We start from the raw sequence: 25,000 nt of genomic DNA, 5'->3' as shown, positions 1-25,000 counted from the left end.
AGTAATGGTGGACTCAGTCAATACGTTTAAAAATGGTTTAGATAAATTCCTAACTGACAGTAATATCCAGGGTTACAGCATTAAATGATATCAAATTTTAGAATACAGGTTGAACTCGATGGACTGTTTGTCTTTTTCAACCTCATCAACTATGTAAGAACACAATACATACTGTACAAACATTTTAAGTATTTCTCGCATTAAGTAGATATGATAATGATATATAATTATAATCAATGCATACACTTTCCTTGGAGAGCTGTTTGCCAAACATTAGGATATTGATCGATCTCTTAATGTAGCAGCTATAAGAATGAGTGTTTGTTAGGCGCTGCGGAACCCTTGTGGCGCCATATAAATAAAGGAAAATAATGAAAGTGTGCAGCAAAATTCATGGTAATATCTTTACACAAATCTAGAGTTAGCAATTGCGTGGATTATAGTATTGTTACCTGTGTTGGCTAGTCTTGATTGAATTAGTTTTTCCAGTAGTTCATCAGGAACTGGACTACCATCTATGTAATGTGCAGACATTCTCTGTAAGGCTTCTTTCTCCCATACCCAGTTCTCCAGCATCTGCGATGGAACCTCAACAAAATCTGTCTCGACATTGGTGCCGCTAAATCGAGCAAATTTTGTCTGTAAATAAATAGGAAAAATAAGTAACTTTAAAAAAAGAAAGGCATTACTTTAAATAGACAGTATTCGTAACTTGCCTTTTAAGGTATACTGAAATATTAACGTAGTAGGGATTCTGCGCACCCTTAATTTAAGGATCTAAGTATACGGGGCCTTTTGCAAAGCTCTGGCTGAATAGTGAACCTAATGCTATAAAAGTAAATTAATATCCAGCCTACCTCATGCTAGTTTCCCTTGTACCTGCGTGGTAGAGACCTAAGTTGCTATACCATTAGTACAAGTGCCCTAATATATCCTTAGTAAGATGGGGACTGGTGTGCCCAAAACTTGCTGGCGTTGTTCTGCCGCCCCCGGATCCCCATTTCACATATGGTGGTAATGCCCAAGTATCGGACCCTTTTGGAAGGCAGTCATCCAATTTTCTGCTAGGATACTGGGGGAACCAATTCCTTCTCGAAGTACTAGAAATTGTGTCACTTGAATAATGCGGCTAAGGCCATCATCCCTGTGCGCTGACGTTCCTCCTCTCTTCCTACGGCAGACATTTTCAACCTTTTACAACTCGCGGCACATTGAACAAGATTTAAATATTGCCAAGGCACATTCATATATAATGGTGATGCATGGTGCATTTGCGTGTCCTAGGATATCATGTCACAGCTTCTCCATAGGTAACGCCTGAGCTACATCTGAGAAAGCCAGAAGAGAACAACACTGCCAAGGCCCAAAATTAGAACTGGCTCTGCAACCACTAAACCCACCAGTATTGATCGTTCCAGGGCCTCAGTAGCGGCAAAACACTGACGGGCCTGGCTGTGCTTCTATGGCGGCACACCTGGAGACTGCTCAGGGCACACTAGTGTACCACGGCACAGTGGTTGAAAAACACAGCTGTAACATATGCAGAATCAGACCAATCGGATAATGTTTGTGCTTTTCACAGATTTACTCCAATTTTTTCATTGTTTTGTCCTTAAATGAGGTTATCACTGAAACACTGTAACAGTAATAAACATAACAACAGTGGAAATTGGGTTCACACAAAGCCTTACATAGCCAAAGATAAATAGTGACACTCTACAATAAAAATCTATACATATAATAAAACTGTAAGGGTTGTGTCTGTACATAGACATTTTGTTGTTGTTGAGAATTATACTTCTAGGGACTGTTTATGGACCATCGAGACAAAGACAAAAAAGTGAAATTTAGTCTGTCTGTACGTTCTGGCATCACACAGAAATACTGTATGAATTTATATCGCATTTTCACTATTGTATAGCTTAGTGACCTAGAAAAGGACTGAAATATGTATGATCTCCATCTAACATCAGGGAGAGGAACAATAAATGAACAACCAGACGCTTGCAGTGTGCAGGCCCTCAAGCCCAAAACGGATGCGGTTATGTGACCGGCGGTCACAATACCAGCGCCGGCATCTCGAACACTGACTAACCCGCCGACTGGCATGCCGAGCAACAGGGACTATTCCCATCGAGTGGAAATAGAACCTGTGACAAGCGCAGCGAGTCCGCAAAGGGCTTTGTTGCACTGTCCGACACCCCAACACCCCCCCCCCCCCCTCCCCGTGCGCGCAATCTGACAGACGGGATCCCGGCGTCAGTATGGTGATTGACGTTCTCCCAACCAACGGTCAACCAATACCAACCCTTCAAAAATTACTATACAGTATTAGTGGAATTATTAAACTCACTTAGTGCAGCTGGACTTCCAGCGTATAGCACTGCACTGACAGTTGGTGTTCCGGTCATGCTTCTGCGGACCTTGACTCTGCCCAGGTTATACAGCAGAACCCGATGTAAAGCATACTTGCCTACTTTTGAAAAAGCATTTCAGGGAGCTGTGAAAGTAACACCTACCACCTATCAGTGTGGACGTGTACTGCTACATCTGAGAGGCGTGTCATAAAAATGACTTCCATCCAAATGTAAATGAGCCCCAAAGTTAGTAAGATCTACTTGTTGACTCTTATATTTTGCAGAATTTGTTCGTGTATTGTGCTTTACAAGAGGTTCCATATACTGTAAGTGGCCACGAGAAACTTTATTTAAAATGCATATAGCCATAGGGATCCATGGGGTATATTTACAAATATTCGTGTTTTTGCAGTTTTGAAGGGTGTTTGAACTCGAATGGTATCGGGTGCATTTTACTGCAACTTTTTGAATCCTGATACGATCATTCACTAAGCTGCCGACTTTTCCCAATTCGTATTTTCCGATGTCGATGTGATTCGTAATGTTAGGCAGTGTTTTACGGGAGTGATGAGTAAAACACTGCCTGACAAAACACACGACCGAAAGTAACCTCACCGCTGACCGCAAAGTTCCCACCATTGGCTACAATGGAGCGCATAGGCGCTACATTGTATCTGTGCCGTGTGCTGCCTCACAGACACTACAGGAGCACACAGCCAATCAGGAGAGTGCCACGACGTGGCGCTCCCTGATTGGCAGAAGGGACCCTCTTTGACAGGAGTCAGGGGGGGTCCTGGCAGTCGGGGAAAGGGGTCCCATGTGTAAACATGGGACCCCTTTCAGTGCGTGGTCGGGTTTCCGTTTTTTTGTTTTGCCAAGTACGTGGATTATACTTTGGACACAATCTACACTGGATTATGTGAGTATAATTTTTTTCACAGGTCCCCCAAGGATTCTACATGGAGAAGAGGACCGAGCCTCGTGGGAACATAGGTAAGTATGTATGTATGGAGGTGTGCATGTATGTAATAAACTTATACTTTCACGGTGTGTGTGTCCTGTTTTTTTGGGGGGTATCTTTTTAGTAGTAGTACTACAGGTACCAGCGGGCCAGGTTTTCAACCGCATGATGGTACTTGTGGTTCTCCAAGTACCAGCTTGCGGGGGAGGCTTGCTGGGACTTGTAGTACTGCTACTAAAAACAATATTCACATTTTTTACACATGGCTATCAGCCCCCCATCCGCCGCCCTTGGATGGGGGGGGACAGCCACGGGCTTCACCCCTGGCCCTTGGGTGGCTGGAGGGGGGGGGACCCCTTGATTTAAGGGGTTCCCACTCCTCCAGGGTACCCCGGCCATGGGTTACTAGTTGGGTATGTAAAGCCAGGGCCGCAGGGACCAGTATAAAAGTGTCCCCTGGCTGTGGCATTATGTACCTGGCTAGTGGAGCCCGGTGCTGGTTTCAAAAATACGGGGGACCCCTACGCTTTTTGTCCCCCGTATTTTTGGAACCAGGACCAGGCGCAGAGCCCAGTGCTGGTTGATGAAATATGGGGGAACCCCTGTCATTTTTTACCCCATATTTTGAAAACCAGGACCGGCTCAAAGAGACCGAGGCTGGTTATGCTTAGGAGGGGGGACCCCACGCAATTTTTTTTTATGTTTTAACACTAAACAGACCCTTTCCCATAGATAACCATGCACAGATCTCACTGATCCGTGCATGGTTATCCAAACTCGACTGGAAAAAGCAGGTCTATTTTTTTGCTGCTTTTTTTAACGAATCGAAAAAAAACAGACCCGCACTTGAGCACTCAGAGACTAACACCCAAATACGAATGAATAGTGAATGCCCGTATTGTATGAAATAACAGCCGTGTTTGACCGATGGTCTATTCATTCGTATTTCTGAACTTTGATAATCAAACCATTACGAATAGTCCAAACACTGCCGAGATTGGTGCTTAGTGAATTCCAGGATTGGGACTTAGAAAAAAAAAACACAAATCGGACAAACTCGAATTCTTAGTAAATTTTGGCCATTGTGTCTTATAACCAATGCAGGGAAATGGCACTGATGTTCCCATTTGAATTTATGTATCTGTGATTTATTTTCCTCCCCCAAGAATGTAACAGCTGCACAATGGGGTTAAGGTGCAATTAAGGGATATTGCTTCAATTTCAGGGTGTCTCCTGCAGAATGAGGGAGCGTAGGCAAGTATGTTTATACCAACAGAATAATGTGCAAATAGGCGTCAAACTACATGGACAGTAGTTGAATTTGGACCACATGGCCTGCCTGGTAGTGGTATCACTTCCTATAGCAACAATATTAACACAAGGGCCCAAAGGTCAAAGCGCAACAAAAAAATAAGAATTTACTTACCGATAATTCTATTTCTCGTAGTCCGTAGTGGATGCTGGGAACTCCGTAAGGACCATGGGGAATAGCGGCTCCGCAGGAGACAGGGCACATCTAAAGAAAGCTTTAGGATCACCTGGTGTGCACTGGCTCCTCCCCCCATGACCCTCCTCCAAGCCTCAGTTAGGATACTGTGCCCGGACGAGCGTACACAATAAGGAAGGATTTTGAATCCCGGGTAAGACTCATACCAGCCACACCAATCACACTGTACAACTTGTGATCTGAACCCAGTTAACAGCATGATAATAGAGAAGCCTCTATAAAAGATGGCTCACTACAACAATAACCCGAATTTTTTGGTAACAATAATTATGTACCAGTATTGCAGACAATCCGCACTTGGGATGGGCGCCCAGCATCCACTACGGACTACGAGAAATAGAATTATCGGTAAGTAAATTCTTATTTTCTCTGACGTCCTAGTGGATGCTGGGAACTCCGTAAGGACGATGGGGATTATACCAAAGCTCCCAAACGGGCGGGAGAGTGCGGATGACTCTGCAGCACCGAATGAGAGAACTCCAGGTCCTCCTCAGCCAGGGTATCAAATTTGTAGAATTTTACAAACGTATTTGCTCCTGACCAAGTAACTGCTCGGCAAAGTTGTAAAGCCGAGACCCCTCGGGCAGCTGCCCAAGATGAGCCCACCTTCCTTGTGGAGTGGGCATTTTAAGATTTTTGGCTGTGGCAGGCCTGCCACAGAATGTGCAAGCTGAATTGTACTACAAATCCAACGAGCAATCGTCTGCTTAGAAGCAGGAGCACCCAGTTTGTTGGGTGCATACAGGATAAACAGCGAGTCAGATTTTCTGACTCCAGCCGTCCTGGAAACATATATTTTCAGGGCCCTGACCACGTCAAGCAACTTGGAATCCTCCAAGTCCTTAGTAGCCGCAGGTACCACAATAGGTTGCTTCATGTGAAATGCAGAAACCACCTTAGGTAGAAATTGAGGACAAGTCCTCAATTCTGCCCTGTCAGAATGAAATATTAAATAAGGGCTTTTATATGATAAAGCCGCCAATTCTGACACACGCCTGGCTGAAGCCAGGGCTAACAGCATCGTCACCTTCCATGTGAGATATTTTAAGTCCACAGTGGTGAGTGGTTCAAACCAATGTGACTTTAGGAAACTCAACACAACATTGAGATCCCAAGGTGCCACTGGAGGCACAAAAGGAGGCTGTATATGCAGTACCCCTTTTACAAATGTCTGAACTTCAGGCACTGAAGCCAGTTCCTTTTGGAAGAAAATCGACAGGGCCGAAATTTGAACCTTAATGGACCCTAATTTTAGGCCCATAGACAGTCCTGTTTGCAGGAAATGGAGGAAACGACCCAGTTGAAATTCCTCTGTAGGGGCCTTCTTGGCCTCCCACCACGCAACATATTTTCGCCAAATGCGGTGATAATGTTTTGCGGTTACGTCCTTCCTGGCCTTGACCAGGGTAGGGATGACTTCATCTGGAATGCCTTTTTCCTTCAGGATCCGGCGTTCAACCGCCAAGCCGTCAAACGCAGCCGCGGTAAGTCTTGGAACAGACAAGGCCCCTGCTGGAGCAGGTCCTTTCTTAGAGGTAGAGGCCACGGTTCGTCCGTGAGCATCTCTTGAAGTTCCGGATACCAAGTCCTTCTTGGCCAATCCGGAACCACGAGTATAGTTCTTACTCCTCTCCTTCTTATGATTCTCAGTACTTTTGGTATGAGAGGCAGAGGAGGGAACACATACACTGACTGGTACACCCACGGTGTTACCAGAGCGTCCACCGCTATTGCCTGAGGGTCCCCTGACCTGGCGCAATATCTGTCTAGTTTTTTGTTTAGACGGGACGCCATTATGTCCACCTTTGGTTTTTCCCAACGGTTTACAATCAGGTGGAAGACTTCTGGGTGAAGTCCCCACTCTCCCGGGTGAAGGTCGTGTCTGCTGAGGAAGTCTGCTTCCCAGTTGTCCACTCCCGGAATGAACACTGCTGACAGTGCTATCACATGATTTTCCGCCCAGCGAAGAATCCTTGCAGCTTCTGCCATTGCCCCCCTGCTTCCCGTGCCGCCCTGTCTGTTTACGTGGGCGACTGACGTGATGTTGTCCGATTGGATCAATACCGCCTGACCCTGAAGCAGGGGTTTCGCTTGACTTAGGGCATTGTAAATGGCCCTTAGTTCCACAATGTTTATATGAAGAGATGTCTCCAGGCTTGACCATAAGCCCTGGAAACTCCTTCCCTGTGTGACTGCTCCCCAGCCTCGCAGGCTGGCATCCGTGGCCACCAGGACCCAGTCCCGAATGCCGAATCTGCGGCCCTCTAGAAGATGAGCACTCTGCAACCACCACAGGAGGGATACCCTTGTCCCCGGTGACAGGGTTATCCGCTGAAGCATCTGAAGATGCGACCCGGACCATTTGTCCAGTAGGTTCCACTGGAAAGTCTTGCGTGGAATCTGCCGAATGGGATTGCTTCGTAGGAAGCCACCATTTTTACCCAGAACCCTTGTGCATTGATGCACTGAGACTTGGTTCGGTTTTAGGAGGTTCCTGACTAGCTCGGATAACTCCCTGGCTTTCTCCTCCGGGAGAAACACCTTCTTTCTGGACTGTGTCCAGGATCATCCCTAGGAACAGAAGACAAGTCGTCGGAACCAGCTGCAATTTTGGAATATTGAGAATCCAATCGTGCTGCCGCAACACTACCTGATATAGTGCTACACCGATCTCCAACTGTTCCCTGGATCTTACCCTTATCAGGGAATCGTCCAAGTAACGGATAAGTAAAATTCCCTTCCTTCGAAGGAATATCATCATTACGGTCATTACTTCAGTAAAGACCCGGGGTGCCGTGGACCATCCCTACGGCAGCGTCCGAACTGATAGTGACAGTTCTGTACCATAACCTGAAATACCCTTGGTGAGAAGGGTAAATTTTGACATGAAGGTAAGCATCCTTGATGTCCCGAGACATCATGTAGTCCCCTTCTTCCAGATTTGCAATCACTGCTCTGAGTGACTCAATTTTGAATTTGAACCTCTGTATGCAAGTGTTCAAAGATTTTAGATTTTAGATTTTAAAATCGGTCTCACCGAGCCGTCTGGCTTCGGTACCACAATAGTGTGGAATAATACCCCGTTCCCTGTTGCAGGAGGGGTACCTTGATTATCACCTGCTGGGAATACAGCTTGTGAATGGTTTCCAAAACTGCCTCCCTGTCAGCGGGAGACGTCGGTAAAACAGACCTTTGGAAACGGCGAGGGGGATACGTCTCGAATTCCAATTTGTACCCCTGAAATATTACCTGAAGGATCCAGGGGTCTACTTGCGAGTGAGCCCACTGCGCACTGAAATTCATTGAGAACGGGACCCCACCGTGCCTGAACTTGTAAAGCCCTAGCGTCATACTGAGGGCTTGGCAGAGGCGGAAAAGAGTTTCTGTTCCTTGGAACTGGCTGATCTCTGCAGCCATTTTCCTCTCCCTCTGTCACGAGCAGAAAAGAGGAACCCTTTTGTCCGCTTGCCAACCAGGCCTGCGCCTGATAATACGGCGTCTTATTTTGAGAGGCGACCTGGGGTACATCCCCTCTTTTAAGGCAATACTTCCAAATGCCTTTTGGAATCCGCATCACCTGACCACTTTACTGGTATAATTGGACAACGCACTTATACTTGATGCCAGTCGGCAAATATTCCGCTGTGCATCATGCATATATAGAAATGCATCTTTTAATTGCTCTATAGGCAATAATATACTGTCCTTATCTAGGATATCATATTTCCAGTCAGGGAATCCGACCACGCCAACCCAGCACTGCACATCCAGGCTGAGGCGATTGCTGGTCGCAGTATAACACCAGTATGTGTGTAAATACATTTTAGGATACCCTCCTGCTTTCTATCAGCAGGATCCTTAAGGGCGGCCATCTCAAGAGAGGGTAGAGCCCTTGTTCTTACAAGCGTGTGAGCGCCTTATCCCCCCTAGGGGGTGTTTCCCAACGCACCCTAACCTCTGGCGGGAAAAGGTATACTGCCAATAACTTTTTAGAAATTATCAATTGTTATCGGGGGGAAACCCACGCATTTTATTTCTCAGATTCAGGAAAACTACAGGAAGTTTTTCCTCACCAACATAATACCCCTTTTTTTTGGTGGTATTCATATTATCAGAAAAGTGTAAACTTTTTTCATTGTCTCAATCATGCAATGTGTGGCCCTATTTGGAAATCACGGTTGTCTCTTCACCGTCGACACAGGAGTCAGTATCCGTGTCGGCGTCTGTATCTGAGGTAACGGGCGCTTTAGAGCCCCTATATGAGACGTCTGGACATGCACAAGCTGAGTAGCCGGCTGTCTCATGTCAACCACTGTCTTTTATACAAAGCTGACACTGTCACGCAATTTCCACAGTACATCCACTCAGGTGTCGACCCCCCAGGGGGTGACAACACTATTACAGACACTCTACTCCGTCTCCTCATCATTTTTCTCCTCATACATGTCGACACAAACGTACCGACACACAGCACACACACAGGGAATGCTCTGATAGAGGACAGGACCCCACTAGCCCTTTGGGGAGACAGAGGGAGAGTTTGCCAGCACACACCAGAGCGCTATATATATATACAGGGATAACCTTATATAAGTGTTTTTCCCTTTATAGCTGCTGTATTGTTTATACTGCGCCTAATTTGTGCCCCCCTCTCTTTTTTAACCCCTTTCTGTAGTGTAGTGACTGCAGGGGAGAGCCAGGGAGCTTCCCTCCAACTGAGCTGTGAGGGAAAATGGCGCCAGTGTGCTGAGGAGATAGGCTCCGCCCCTTTCTCGGCGTCCTTATCATCCGTTTTCTTGTATGTTTTGGCAGGGGTTAAATGCATCCATATAGCCCAGGAGTTATATGTGATGCATTTATTTTAGCCATAAAAGGTTTTCTAACGATTTATTGCGTCTCAGGGCGCTGCCCCCCCAGCGCCCTGCACCCTCAGTGACCGGAGTGTGAAGTGTGCTGAGAGCAATGGCGCACAGCTGCGGTGCTGTGCGCCTACCTTTATCTGAAGACAGGAAAGTCTTCTGCCGCCGATTTTTCCGGACCTCTTCGCTCTTCTGGCTCTGTAAGGGGGCCGGCGGCGCGGCTCCGGTGACCCATCCAGGCTGAACCTGTGATCGTCCCTCTGGAGCTAATGTCCAGTAGCCTAAGAAGCCCAATCCACTCTGCACGCAGGTGAGTTCGCTTCTTCTCCCCTTAGTCCCTCGATGCAGTGAGCCTGTTGCCAGCAGGTCTCACTGAAAATAATAAACCTAAACTAAAACTTTCACAAAGAGCTCAGGAGAGCCCCTAGTGTGCACCCTTCTCGTCGGGCACAGAAATCTAACTGAGGCTTGGAGGAGGGTCATGGGGGGAGGAGCCAGTGCACACCAGGTGATCCTAAAGCTTTCTTTAGATGTGCCCTGTCTCCTGCGGAGCCGCTATTCCCCATGGTCCTTACGAAGTTCCCAGCATCCACTAGGACGTCAGAGAAAAACAAAAAACATTACACTGTTCAACACTTCAGTCACGTAATCGGTCAGGCAGAGATGTACCTCTCTGCCAGTAACCTCACGGTACGATGTGTAAAACGTGGCACTGGTGCTCCCGAACTGTGCATCTCACGTGGAACGCAAAACTGGATATATGCAGCTAGCTCCTCCTGTGGAATGCAACAACTTCTAATGCAGCTACCAGTCAGCAAGCAACATCAGTGCACATGTGCAGACCAGTAGGGACCATATGGTAGCACTGATCCCAAGTTTTGAATGACCAGCTAAACTACAGGAATAATTCATTAAACTCTGACTACCCCAAACAGGAGATAAAGGGAATGTCTCATATCAGCACATACCTAGGCATACAATGCTAGAAAACTCAACGTGATATTACAATATTACTAGAGATGTGCAGAAGACCATTTTTGCTGGATTTGGCCCTGATTCGTCATCCGGCTTTGTATTTGGTTTTTGCCAAACCGCCGTGACTGGTTTTGGTATTTTGTTTTAAAAATTGACAAACAAAACTAAAATCACATAATTTGGGCCTTTTTTTTGTTCCATGGGGATGATTCAGACCTGATCGTAGATATGCTAAATTTAGCACATCTACGATCAGATTCTCTGACATGCGGGGTGGCGCCCAGCACAGGGCTAGTCCCCCCCGCATGTCAGGCGCCTGCAGCCATTTTTGTGATCGCAAGCAGCCACCCCGACTACGCCCCTTGTTTCTTCATTGCGCCCGTTTTGAAGCCTCGTCCCTGCAATGCTCCATCTCCGCCTTCAAAATGGAGCGTTGCCGCCACCCACCCGGCAACAGTCTCTGCCTGTAGTCCGCCCCACATGTCAGGCGCCCGCAGGAGGCCAGCCGCCATTTTTGTGATCGCAGCGGCTGCATGTGACGTAACGCAGCCACCACGACTACACCCGATTCTCCATTGCCGCCCCCGTTTTGAAGCCTCGTTCCCGAAACAACCCGTCTACACCTCGGAAATAGAGCAGTGCCGTCCACCCCCCCCCGCTACCGTCTCTGCCTCAATAACAGGCAGAGGCGATCACATTTTCTGCGGGGCGCCGCAGAAAATGCGGGCGCATGTGTAGGACGGGCCCTGCGCATGAGCCCACATTCTCTTAGCAATTTTTGCCGCTGGATCGCTTATTGCGATCCAACCTGAATTAGGCCCTATGTGTACAATATAACATATACATCACAATATTAGATACCACTAAGCAGCAGAACTGCGACCAAATGGTAGTAATAACACTTTTCTCATGTAATAGTTTTAAATAATAAGTGAAATCGCATTTCCCTTAGGTCAGTCATGTAAAAGACAAGGGCCTCAAACCAGAAATAACCACTCTTAGCCGGTCTGGTGGGGTGTGTGAGGTCATGCTGTGATGTCATAATGGCAACTGCCTATAACAGGGCTGTGCTGCTGCTGTCTCTTGCATATGCTTTCAGAGGCCTGGCACGGCATAGCACACTGGTAGAAGGTTAGTGACTGGACAAATATAAGAGCAGCTTAGTTGGAATCATCGGCAGACTTTTAGCATGACTACTATAATATATGACTTATGACCTTGGGGATAGCATAGTATTGGATAAAAACAAAATCTCACACCTACTGGGACAGTGCCGTTCGTTAACATCCACAAGCGGCTGCAGATAGGCCATTGGAGATATTTGAAGAGCGCTGTCTAGATGGACCTATAATGTTCCTAATGAAATCCTTTATGTGCGGCTGCACCTATGACATCTCCTTGGAGTTGTTCGGGGAGCCTATAATGTTGCAAATGAAATCCTTTACTCTCTCTCTTCCTGAGGTTACCCGCGGTCAGCCGCTGACCGCGGGTGACCTCACCGCAAAGTTCCCACCATTGAAGATAATGGAGGGGGCTGTGCGATGCGCGTCTGACAGCTCCGACGCGCATACAGCCAATCAGGAGAGCGCCACGAAGTGGCGCTTCCTGATTGGCAGAAGGGACCTTCTGTGACAGGAGTCACGGGGGGTCTCTGCATTCGGGGAAAGGGGTCCCATGTGTAAACATGGGACCCCTTTCAGTCCGTCTGGTTCAGGTAAATGCGTTTTTTTGTTTTGCCAAGTACGTGGATTACAATAAAAGAACTGGACACTGGATCAGGTGAGTATAATTTTATTTTCAGGTACCCCGGACGTCGACATTGGAGACGTGGCCACAGTCAACATGTCAACATAGGTAAGTATGTGTGTCGGTGTGCATGTATGTAATAAAGTTATACTTTCACGGTGTCTGTGTCCTGTTTTTATTTGGGTATTTTTTTTGCAGTAGAACTACAGGTACCAGCGGGCCTGTTTCCCCCCCCGCATGCTGGTACGTGTGGTTCTCCAAGTACCGGCTTGCTGGGACTTGTAGTTCTTCTGCAAAAAACAATATTCTTACATTTTCAACAAGGCTATCAGCCTCCCATCTGCAGCCCTTGGATGGGGGGCAGCCTCGGGCTTCACCCCTGGCCCTTGGGTGGCTGGGGGGGAGGACCCCTTGATTGAAGGGGTCCCCACTCCTCCAGGGTACCCCGGCCAGGGTTGACTAGTTGGGTACTTAATGCCACGGCCGCAGGGCGCTGTATAAAAGTGACCCCCGGCTGTGGCATTATCTGTCCAGCTAGTGGAGCCCGGTGCTGGTACAAAAAATACGGGGGACCCCTACTCTTTTTGTCCACCGTATTTTTTGCACCAGGACCAGGTGCAGAGCCCGGTGCTGGTTGTTAAAATACGGGGGATCCCCTGTCATTTCCCCCCCCGTATTTTGGCAACCAAGACCGGCTCAAAGAGCCCGAGGCTGGTTATGCTTAGGAGGGGGGACCCCACGCAAATTTTTTTTTTTTCACCCCATTCCATTTAAAAAAAAAAAAATGTATGCGTATGTATATATATATATATATATATATATATATATATATATATATTTTTTTTTTTTTTTAAATATATAAATAATACTTGTGCCTCCTAAATAGACAAACCAAGTACCTAATCCCTTCTAATATAAATAGATATGCTATTACCAATAAAAAAAAACACTAAAAAAAACATGTTTTTAAAAAATTTTTATTAGATTCCGCCAGCAAAGTGTGGCGGATTGAAAATTACGAATTTACTGTCTAAAAGCACTGTTGTCGAATTTACAATCTTCAATTGAATATACTTTTGTCGAAATGCCGCATTTGTACCATTGCAGAAATGTTGAATTTGACAAATGTCGAATTTCAAACTGTCGAATTTGGAATGGCCGTTTTTTTGACGAAAAGTACTGTATTGCATTGTCGAATTTTTTTTTTGGGCGAAAATGTCCCGTTTTTCGACATTTTCGGGAATTCGACCGCAATTGCATATACCCCTTCTAGAAACTGTGCCCGAGGAGACGGACATACTTCGAGAGAAGGAAATACACAGATAGTGGTGAGATTCACACCAGCTCACACAACAGAAAAACCAAGCTAACCAGCTTGAAACAAGTCAGCAACTGCTGAACAACAGTACTTAACCAAGTAACAATGCAGCACTCAACGAAGTAACAATGCAGTACTAAACTAAGTAACAATTGCAGGAAAACTAAGCGCTGGGCGGGCGCCCAGCATCCTCTACGGACTACAAGAAAAGGATTTACCGGTAGGTAATTAAAATCCTATTTTCTCTTACGTCCTAGAGGATGATGGGGTCCACATTAGTACCATGGGGATATACCAAAGCTCCCAGTATGGGAGGGAGCGCGCGGAGGCTCCTGCAGCACCGATTGACCAAACTTTAGGTCCTCAGAGGCCAAAGTATCGGACTTGTAGAACTTAGCAAACGTGTTCGACCCTGACCAAGTAGCTGCTCGGCAAAGTTGTAAAGCCGAGACACCCCGGGCAGACACCCAGGAAGAACCCACTTTTTTACGAGTAGAGTGGGCCTCAACAGATTTTGGACACGGCAAGCCTGCCATAGAATTTGCATACTAGATAGTAAACCTGATCCAGCGAGAAATCGTCTGCTTAGAAGCAGGACACCAAATCTTGTTGGGATCAAAAAGGACAAACAGAGCATCCGACTTTCTGTGACGGGAAGTTCTCTTCACATAAATCTCCAAAGCCCTTACAACAGCCAAGGATTTTGAAGTAATTGAGGAGTCAGTAGCCACTGGCACCACAATAGCTTGGTTGATATGAAAAGCCGACACAACCTTCGGAAGAAATTACTGACGCGTCCTGAGCTCAGCTCTATCTTCATGAAAAATCAAGTAGGGGCTCTTGCAGGATAATGCCCCCAATTCCGACACACGTCCAGCAGATGCCAATGCCAAAAGTGTGACTGCCTTCCAAGTGAGAAATTGGACTTTAACCTCCTGTAAAGGTTTGAACCAATCCGACTGCAGGAACTGCAGCACCACATTAAGATCCCAAGGTGCCGTAGGAGGCAAAAAGTCTGAACCTCAGGGAGGACAGCCAATTGTTTCTGGAAGAAAACGGACAAAGCCAAAATCTGGACTTTAATGGAGCCCAAACGTATGCAGACATCCACACCTGCTTGCAGAAAGAGGAGAAACCACCCTAGTTGAAACTCCACCGTAGGAAACTTCTTGGATTTACACCAAGACATGTACTTTTTCCAAATTCGATGGTAATGTTTAGACGTTACTCCTTTCCTAGCCTGTATCAGGGTAGGAATAACCTTGTTCGGAACGCCCTTCCGAGCTAAGATCTGGCGTTCAACTTCCATGCTGTCAAACTTAGCCGCAGTAAGTCTTGATAAGTGAAAGGCCCCTGTTGCAGAAGGTCCTCGAAGAGGAAGAGGCCTCGGATCTTCCAGCTGTAACTCCATAAGATCCGCATACCAAGCCCTTCTTGGCCAGTCCGGAGCAATGAGGATCGCCTGAACTCTTGTTCTTTTTATTAGTTTGAGAATCCTTGGGATGAGTGGAAGTGGAGGGAACACATACACTGCTTGTGGGTCTCTCGACCTGGAACAGTACCTCCAAAGTTTCCAGTTGAGGTGGGAGGCCATCATGTCTATTTGAGGTACGCCCCAAAGACTTGTCACCTCTGTGAACACCTCTGGGTGGAGGCCCCACTCTCCTGGATGGAGATCGTGTCTGCTGAGGAAATCCGCTTCCCAGTTGTCCACACCCAGAATGAAGATTGCAGACAGCGCCACTGCGTGCTTTTCCGTCCAGAGGATGATTCTTGTTACCTCTGACATTGCAGCTCTGCCCTTCGTTCTGCCTTGTCGGTTTATGTAGGCCACAGTCGTTACATTGTCCGACTGAACCGGAATGGCCTGATCTTTCTGAAGATGTGCCGCTTGTAGAAGACCGTTGTACAGGGCCCTTAGTTCCAGAATGTTTATTGGAAGGATGAATTCCTTGGAAGTTTTCCCCTTGGGTGACTTCTCCCCAACCTCTGAGACTTGCATCCGTGGATAGGAGGGTCCAATTGTGAATCCCGAACCTGCGGCTCTCTAGTAGGTGAGAGGTCTGCAGCCACCAGTGACCGATGAATCCTCTGGTGCATGTGAAGATGAGATCCCGACCATTTGTCCAGGAGATCCAGTTGGAAAGACCGTGCATGAAATCTTCCATACTGTAGAGCCTCGTAGGAGGCAACCATCTTCCCCAGAAGGCGAATGCACTGATGAACCGATGCCCGGGCTGGCTTCAGGACATCCCGGACCATTGTTTGTATCACCAACGCTTTCTCCTCCGGCAGAAACACCCTCTGTACTTCCGTGTCAAGGATCATCCCCAGGAAGGACAGTCTCCTTGTTGGCTCCAGATGCGACTTTGGAAGATTCAGGATCCATCCATGATCCTGGAGTAGTTGAGCTGAGAGAGCAATGCTCTGCAACAGCATCTCCCTGGAAGATGCTTTTATCAGCAGATCGTCCAGATAAGGAATTATGTTCACACCCTGCTTGCAGAGGAGTAGCATCATCTCCGCCATGACTTTGGTGAACACCCTCGGTGCCGTGGAGAGGCCAAACAGCAGTGCCTGGAACTGATAGTGACAGTCCAGCAGGGCAAATCTTAGATAAGCCTGGTGAGGCGGCCAGATCAGAATGTGAAGGTACGCATCCTTGATGTCCAGGGATACTAGAAATTCCCCCTCCTCCAGACCTGAGATCACCGCTCTCAGAGACACCATCTTGAATTTGAATTCACTCACATAAGGGTTCAAACGACTTTAGATTTAATATTGGCCTGACCGAACCATCCGGTTTCGGTACCACAAACAGGTTTGAGTAATAATCCTTGTTTGCTAGGTGAGGTGGAACTGGAACAATGACATTTGAGTTAAGCAATTTTTGAATGGCTTCCTGTAGGATAGCACTTTCTGTCAGCAAAGCTGGTAAGCCTGATTTGAAGAACCTGTGAGGTAGGAGTTCTTGAAACTCCAGTCTGTACCCCTGGGTAACAATACCTTGTACCCAGGGGTCCAGGCCTGATGACACCCAGACATGACTGAAATTTCTTAATCTTGCTCGCACCTGACCGATCTCCAGGCTGGGAGGTCCACCGTCATGCCGAGGATTTTGAGGAAGCTGAACCAGGTTTCTGTTCCTGTGAACCTGTTATTGCAGGTTTTCTGGATTTCCCCCCGACCTCCTCTAAAGAAAGTGGAAGGGGGTTTGGACTTTTTAACTTTCGCAGTCCGAAAGGACGGCATTGTAGACGTAGGATAAGATTTCCTAGTAGGCGGTGCAGCTGAGGGAAGAAATGTTGACTTACCCGCAGTTGCCGTGGAGATCCACGCATCTAATGCTTCCCCAATCAGAGCCTGACCTGTGAAGGGTAGGTTCTCCACACTCTTCTTGGATTCTGCATCTGCAGACCATTGGCGCAGCCAGACTCCCCTGCGTGCTGAGACAGCCATGGAAGAAGCCCTCGCATTAAGATGGCCAAGGTCCTTCATGGCATCCACCATGAAACCTGCAGAATCCTGTATGTGACGTAAAAACAATTCAATGTCACTTCTATCCATAGAATCTAATTCATCTAGTAATGTGCCTGACCACTTCACTATGGCTGTAGAAATCCACGCACAAGCAATAGTGGGTCTTAAAGCTACTCCAGTAGCCGTGTATAGTGATTTGAGCTTAGTCTCAATCTTGCGGTCAGCCGGATCTTTTAAAGCGGTGGACCCAGGGTCAGGTAAAACTACCTTTTTAGACAACCTAGACACAGAAGTGTCCACTACAGGCGGGATTTCCCACTTTTTTCTGTCCTCCTCAGGGAAAGGAAAAGCAATGAGAACCCTTTTGGGGATCTGGATTTTTTTCTCTGGGTTTTCCCAGGATTTTTCAAACAATGCATTTAAATTCCTTAGATAAGGGAATGTAAGGGAGGATTTCTTACTGTCAGTAAAATAAGCCTCCTCTACTAGCTCAGGTACCTTATCAGCAATGTGTAAAATGTCCCTAATCACCTCAATCATAAGTTGCACCCCCTTAGCAAGGGATGCATCTCCCCCCTGCATATCCCCATCACCGTCCCCTGTATCAGAGTCGGTATCCGTGTCAGCTTGCATTATCTGGGCAAGAGCACGCTTCTTAGGGTAAACAATTGGGGTTTTTGAACAGGTAGTGGTAGCTGAATATGACAAAAACCTCAACAGACTTCTCAAAACCCGTGTTTCAGTCTCATTTTGAGCTATCCAAGATGAAATCTGGGATATCATTCCCGTAATAGAATCCACCCATGGGGGTTCGGATTCAGAAGGCAGAGATAGTATATTACAGTCCTGAGTACATGGAATAGACTCTTCAGGAGAAGATACACACTCTGTAGCACAAGATACAGAGTTGCTAGACATGTTTATGTGAGCTATACACACACACACACGCACACACACACACACAGGAAAAGGCAGACAGTTTAACCCAGAGTACCTTCAGAGAGAGACAGAGTATATGGAGCCAGCCACACAGCGCCCCAGCAGGCAGTTTATACAGTAAACAGCCGGCGCTGACTGAATAACCTTAATAGATTAAACAGATATTACTACACTCTCCCCCCCTGTCTATAACACCCTGGTACCGCAGAGGTATGTTAGAGTTATGTGGAGGGCAGCGGTCCCCGTCAGCGTCTCATCAGTGTGATCTGCAGGGAGAAAATGGAGCTGGTGAGTGCTGGATCCACTCTGAGGAAGAAGCCCCGCCCCCTGTAATGGCGCGTCTTCCCGCTTTCAATGATTATACTGTCCTGAGGTGATATGGCTGCTAACAGCGGGATTAGCCGCTGTTAGCATATGCGACCAGTGTAGGGTATTTGCGCTGGCCCAGGGCACCCCTCACAGCGCCGCACATCAAGTACCGCTCAGCCCTCCGGAGTGCAGTCTGTCAGAGCTGCGCTCCTAACCTTGGGCCGCCATTCCCGCCGGCGACCCGCTTACAGGGGCGCCAGCATCATACTCATTACTCCATCTTCTGGCTCTGTTAGTGGGTGGCGGCCGTGCTGCGGGAGTGAGCGGTCGGGAGCTCAGTGTCCTGTCAGAGGAGATAGAGAATCATTAACTTCTAGAGTTGGTTCCTACTCCCCCCCTAAGTCCCACGAAGCAGGGAGGCTGTTGCCAGCAGCCTTCCTGTACCTAACTCTTAGAAAAAAAAACAATAAAACCAGAAAAACGCCTAGGAGCTCCCCTAGCTGTGACCGACTCCACCGGGCACATTTTCTAAACTGAGTCTCGTAGGAGGGACATAGAGGGAGGAGCCAGCCCACACTATTAAACTCTTAAAGTGCCCATGGCTCCCAAGGGACCCATCTGTACCCCACGGTACTAATGTGGACCCCAGCATCCTCTAGGACGTAAGAGAAATAATCATCTTCATCATCATCATCATCATCATCATCAGAAGACAAAGAAGATGATGAAGAAGAAGAAGTGGAACAAAAAGAGGCTAAATTCTACTTAAAATAAAAATAGACATTTATTTTTTAAATATATTTTGCTTGAAGTCTTTATAAATAAATTCTCTCAAAAGGTGAAGAAATTACACATATTTGGGGAGACAAATATATTAGGAGAGTTCAGAACCATGCATTCTTTATTCTACACAAGAGAGTACCAGGTGAGGCAGCCATGTTGGGGGCACTACATAGATTACACTGGCCCTCATTCCGAGTTGATCGCTCGCTAGCTGCTTTTAGCAGCATTGCACACGCTAGGCCGCCACCCTCTGGGAGTGTATCTTAGCTTAGCAGAAGTGCGACTGAAAGGTTAGCAGAACTGCTCGAAAAAATTTTCATGCAGTTTCTGAGTAGCTGCAAACCTACTCCTACCTTGCGATCACTGCAGACTATTTAGTTCCTGTTCTGATGTCACATACACGCCCAGCGTTCGGCCAGCCACTCCCCCGTTTCCCCAGGCACGCCTGCGTTACCTTCTGACATGCCTGCGTTTTTTAGCACACTCCCGGAAAACGACCAGTTACCTCCCAGAAACGCCCCTTTCCTGTCAATCACTCACCGATCAGCCGAGTAACTGAAAAGAGCCGCTCGACTTTGTGTAAAACTGCATAATTTTGTGTGAAAGTACTTCGCGCGTGCGCACTGCGGCCCATACGCAGAACAGCAGATTTTTAGCCTGATCGCTGCACTGCGAACAACGACAGCTAGCGATCAACTCGGAATGACCCCCACTGTGCGATAAGTAAACATGGCAGTAAGGTATACAAGGGTAAAATTAAAAGCAACTAACAGGACACCTAATTTGCAGCTTACACAGTAAGGAAAATGGTGTTACTCTATAACTGCTTTTAGATAATGTTCTCCTTTATAACTATTTTAAAATGAGCTGAGGAGAAAATAACAATAGAGGGTCCAGTTACATTTTGAAATAATAATAAAAAAAAAAATCTGACCAAAAAATAATAATGTATAATTATTCTCCAACACTCCGAAAAATGTAAGCTCATATTGTGAATTGCATAAAATATTTATATGAATTCCACTTAATCACTGTTACACACTGGTTCTCACTGAGTGGAGGTTGAGACGAGAGGGGTGTCATTCGGCTCCCCAGCTGATGAGTGTATGCAACAGTTAGCAGTGCAGGATCACTGGAAGTGTTGTGGATCTCTGATAATCTCAGGTCTCTGAGGAGTTAAGCGAAAAACTACTGTCTCCCACTGTGATGCTCTAAGACACTGACAAGAAGGCGCCGCACTTATGTGCAGTATTTAGGTCAGCAGCCATCTTAGTACAGGGAGTGAAGCCTCCCTGAAGGAACAGTATTGAATCTGCGCAGTAGCGCTCTCCCCTTTCAACACTTTTTACATACAAATAGTATAATAATGATAAAACTCCCACATAGTCATCTAAATGGGATGTAGTCACCATCCCGGCGGTCAGCATACCGCCACCGGGACCCCAGCCACCAGAATGCCGGCAGGGGGCTGAGGACTATTCCCACTAGTTGGTGTCCATGACACCCATAGAGTGGGAATAGCACCTGTGGCGAGCTTAGTGTGAAGCCCGCAGCAAGAGGCTTCGTTTCGCTTGCCCCCCTGTCGACATTCTGGAGGCCTGGACCCTGACGTCGGTATGCTGACCGCCAGGTTCCCGGCCACCAGTCAACCATACCCAACGCATCTGAATGATTACTTGTGCCTGGTGTAGAATTTTCAAATATGTGTAGTTTACTGTATACAAGGATTTAAAACCTTATAGGAACTGAGATCTAAGGTGTATTACATGTAGTAAAAAAAAAAAAAAAAAAGTTTATTTTATGGCAGCAGTTTCCAAACTGGGGGCCATCACACCCTGGGGTGCCTCGGGAAAGAAGGGAGGGTAAGGGGGGGCCTTGCAGTGGTGCCGTAGTTTATTGGTCCATGACCAATTCATATTATTTATACTGAATTTAATTGCCAAAACCTTTCCTTCACCACATAACTGAACCTAAGGATGACATATTCTAAACACAAGTTACTTCATTTTTTTTTTTTTCTCTCTGAATTTCTCACTAAGAAACTTTGGTCTAGGGGTGCCGTCAAACAAATTCTGATATCAGAGCTCGCGGACCAGCAGCCAATCAGAAGCAGTGCCAGAGTCTTTGCTTTCTATGTGCAGCGCCATCTTCCCGAAGAGCTCACCGAGGAGATGGCGCCACTGCCACTGGCTACAGCACAGGCATACTGGGGAGGGGTAGCAAACTGGGGCCCCTGTCGGGACCCTCCAGCAGCCCCTCCACCAATGCACGTCTTTCGGCGTTTTTATAACATGGTGACGACACTGTAGCGCAGAGATTTTCAACCTTTTACAACTCGAGGCACACTGAACAAGATTGAAATATTGCCAAGGCACATTCAAATATAATGGTGATGTATGATGCAGTTGCGTGTCCTAGGATGTCATGTCGCAGCTTCTCCATAGGTAATGCCTGAGCCACATCCGAGAAAGCCAGAAGAGCCCAACACTGCCCTGGCCCAAAATTAGAACTGGCTCTGCAACCACTAAACCCACCAGTATTGAACATTTCAGGGCCTCAGTAGCGGCGAAACACTGACGGGCCTGGCTGTGCTTCTATGGCGGCACACCTGGAGACTGCTCAGTGCATACTAGTGTACCACGGCACAGTGGTTGAAAAACACTGTCCTACGGTATCAGATTGGTTTGCTAAAATTGATTTCCTTATGGTATGGAGATGGATGGTATACCGACATCAGAAGATGGTAATTATGAGGTATTTTGGGACTTTAAGGATCGGCTGCCTTCCAGGACACCCTCACCCCGAATGCCTCCTAAGTCTCCTTCATACTGCTCCAGTCGGGGTCTTTCGCTCCCTGGTATTGAAACTGGTTTCGGGTAAGACCTTACTTTCGCCTATCTGTAGAGATGGAGGGTGATTTTGAGCAAGATAAACCCTCTGATTTATGGTGATGGGGTTCAAGGGATTTGGTATTCGGTACATATGTTGATGTTGTCGCATTAGAGTTACTGTTTTAGCCCTTGATACACCGTTGTTAAGTTAGTATTGGACGTTGATCTGTATGCTTAATGTGGAGCAACTTCTTCATCTCCTTCCTTCCCTTTCCTCTTTCTATTGTTCCCTTTCTCCTTCTTCCCCCCTCCCTCTTTGGATGTATGTCCTGTCTTTCTCATACCTTAGCTTTCCTTTTTCCTGGCTTCCCTTTTTCTTTTTTATTTTACTCTTCAGTTCTTTATATTTCAAACGGATTATCTGAAATTGTGCATTTTTGCAAATTCTGGATTGAATTATTGTAGGACTCGTGATATTTGATATTTTATGCTATGCCTTGTCTGCGACATCCGTTATGTGTCTGTATTTCGAACTATGCGTTCTCTTTGGTTTTCTTTGATATTAAACCCAATAAAGATATTTCAAAGTAAAAACAGTATTTACTAACAGCTCTCTTGACTAAGGCTGGGCACACATCTGACAGACATGTTGGCAGATGATCAAGGTAAGTGTACATACTTACCGATCTAAAGCTCGATGTGCAGGTGAGGATCCCCAGCTGGGCAGGCATTTGAATTTACCCGCCCAGCTGTGACGTCAGCCCCTGCAGCTAGTGTACGGGAAGTCGACACACCACCCGTACACACAGCTAAATGACTAGATATATCTGCAGATTTATCAGACATCAGCTGTGCGAAGCATGGGACAGAGACTTGGTACATCGGGGAATTAGGGTCAACTGGGAAACACACTGTTTAAACACATTGCTCTGAAAGTTTGGAAGTTGTTGATACATAGTATAAATTATTGACAAGATGGTATAGATGCCCCTCTCTCCTGCATACATTTTAACCCTCAGTATCCCCTCTATGTTGGCGCTGATGTAGGGGGAGGGGCAGAGGCACGTTAATCCGTATCTGGTGGGATTGTCCCTTAATCACTCCTTTTTGGAATAAGGTCATAGAGCAGTCGACAGAAATGATAGGCTTTCAGGTTCCGAGTGGGCCAGACTTCTGGCTGCTTTCACATTCCAATATCCCAGGGGGCAAAGTATAAAAAGTGTCTTCTTAAACATTTAAACAATGAGGCAAGACCTATTGTCCCAGTACATTGGCGCTTTGTAAAACCGCCAACAATGTGGGAATGGTTCCAGCGCATAGACTTTTATATGCACATACTGTAGAAGACGTTTTCTATGCAGCCTTGGAGAAATATTCGGATTTTGTAGCCACCTGTTTTAACTGTCAGGAATTCAAGGCAACCAGGTCCTATGCTGCTCATGCTCCTCAATCTAACATAGGAATATGCCACTGGGTCGTTCTTGAATTTTTCCCTCACCTACTTTCCTTTCCTCCTCTCCCTTCTGTCTTCCCCCATTGTTGTCCTACGTTTGAGCACTCATTTATTTTATTAAACAGTTGGTGACTTTTCACTGCCGACCGTTGTTCTTCCACATGAATCCATGCTTTCAGATGTATTGATACTGTATGTCTGATTACATTTGTATACTTCTCTTTTACACTAATATTATTATATTGTGGAAATACAGAGGATTTCTTTATCTTCCCATATGTGTTGATTATTGTCATTTTAAAAAATAATTTCTAAAAACAAAAAAACCATCTCAGCCACATTCACTTATGCATTTATTGTGGCTGAGATGCACATTAATCAAAACTCTTCTATGTATAAGATATATCTACAAATGTTTCCTCCCACCACTACTTAACATGTATACACATACATGTGCAATGTTACCGGTTTGTATTACTTTAAATAAAGTGATTAAAAATGTATTTAATTTAATATTGAACATAGTAACTTCATCTTTGATTGATTTTGGCAGGGTCAACTTTAGCTTTTGTCTTCATTTTACAGAACACAATCCCCTGATTGTGCAGCACTAATGCGTAGGTGCTTTATAAATACAAAAGATATAGCAATAGCATGGGTTCCTTATTTACCCAGGAGACATGCCGATTTGCTGACTCACTGTGTTGAGTTTCCCAGAACTCAGACTCCTGTTGTACCTGGATTAATTACATGGGAACAGATTTGTCATGGAAAAAGAACCAAGTGGTGTCTTTCATGACCTGAGCAAATATATTGTTAAAGGAGTAAAGAAAATGCAAACCTAAAGCCTGGACGCATCAGATGTGATCAGATTACTAGGATAATACACAATATGTCGGCTAATTATTTATTTACAAAAGTATGGAGTTTAGTCACTGATCTTCAAGTGATTATTAAAGAACATCCTATAGTCTCACTCATGGCACAAGCGTGATCCTTCCTACTGATACTGTATTACTGACACCCTGACCAATAGATAGATTATGATTTGGTAAACCTCATACAAGTTGATGTCAAAATTGAGCTCTCAGATTGCATGAAATACATCTAGTAAAGCCTAGTCTATACACTCTAATGCTGGGGCTTAAAATAAAGGACTGTAAGTGAATGGAGCTGTACACGCAATTTTAATGCAATTTAATGCTGGCTGCAGCACACACTGTTATCGCTCAGTACAAATACAAAGGTGTAGTATGGGAATGGTGATATAGCACATGGGAAGTAGAATAGTACACAGCTAGGGCATGCGATAATAACGCATCTCAAAGCTCCTTGAAGTAAGATCAGATTACCTACACTAGTAGTGTTATCTCTCTATAGCCATGTGTACAATGCATTAAGAAACCTGAATCTGCTTATCCCTCATCCCAATAGCCATACTGAATCAGACTACTGGCGGACCCCCTAAATATGAAGTTATAT

The 25,000-nt window shown here is 46.1% G+C and overlaps 1 protein-coding gene across 2 annotated transcripts in view; it reads right to left on the bottom strand.

Annotated features, from left to right (window-relative positions):
• NLN (neurolysin) overlaps window positions 1–25,000 on the bottom strand; it is a 147,333-nt gene that overhangs the window by 4,625 nt on the left and 117,708 nt on the right. For both annotated transcript variants that reach the window (XM_063963235.1, XM_063963240.1), the window contains exon 10: window positions 453–639. In XM_063963235.1, the coding sequence (XP_063819305.1) occupies window positions 453–639 (187 nt within the window). The remainder of the gene's footprint in view (window positions 1–452; window positions 640–25,000) is intronic.

Source organism: Pseudophryne corroboree, chromosome 1 (assembly GCF_028390025.1).
Source record: "Pseudophryne corroboree isolate aPseCor3 chromosome 1, aPseCor3.hap2, whole genome shotgun sequence".
In the NCBI taxonomy this organism is placed as follows: Eukaryota; Metazoa; Chordata; class Amphibia; order Anura; family Myobatrachidae; genus Pseudophryne; species Pseudophryne corroboree.
Note: the sequence above shows the minus strand (reverse complement) of the source record. Positions and strands in the feature narration are given on the sequence as shown.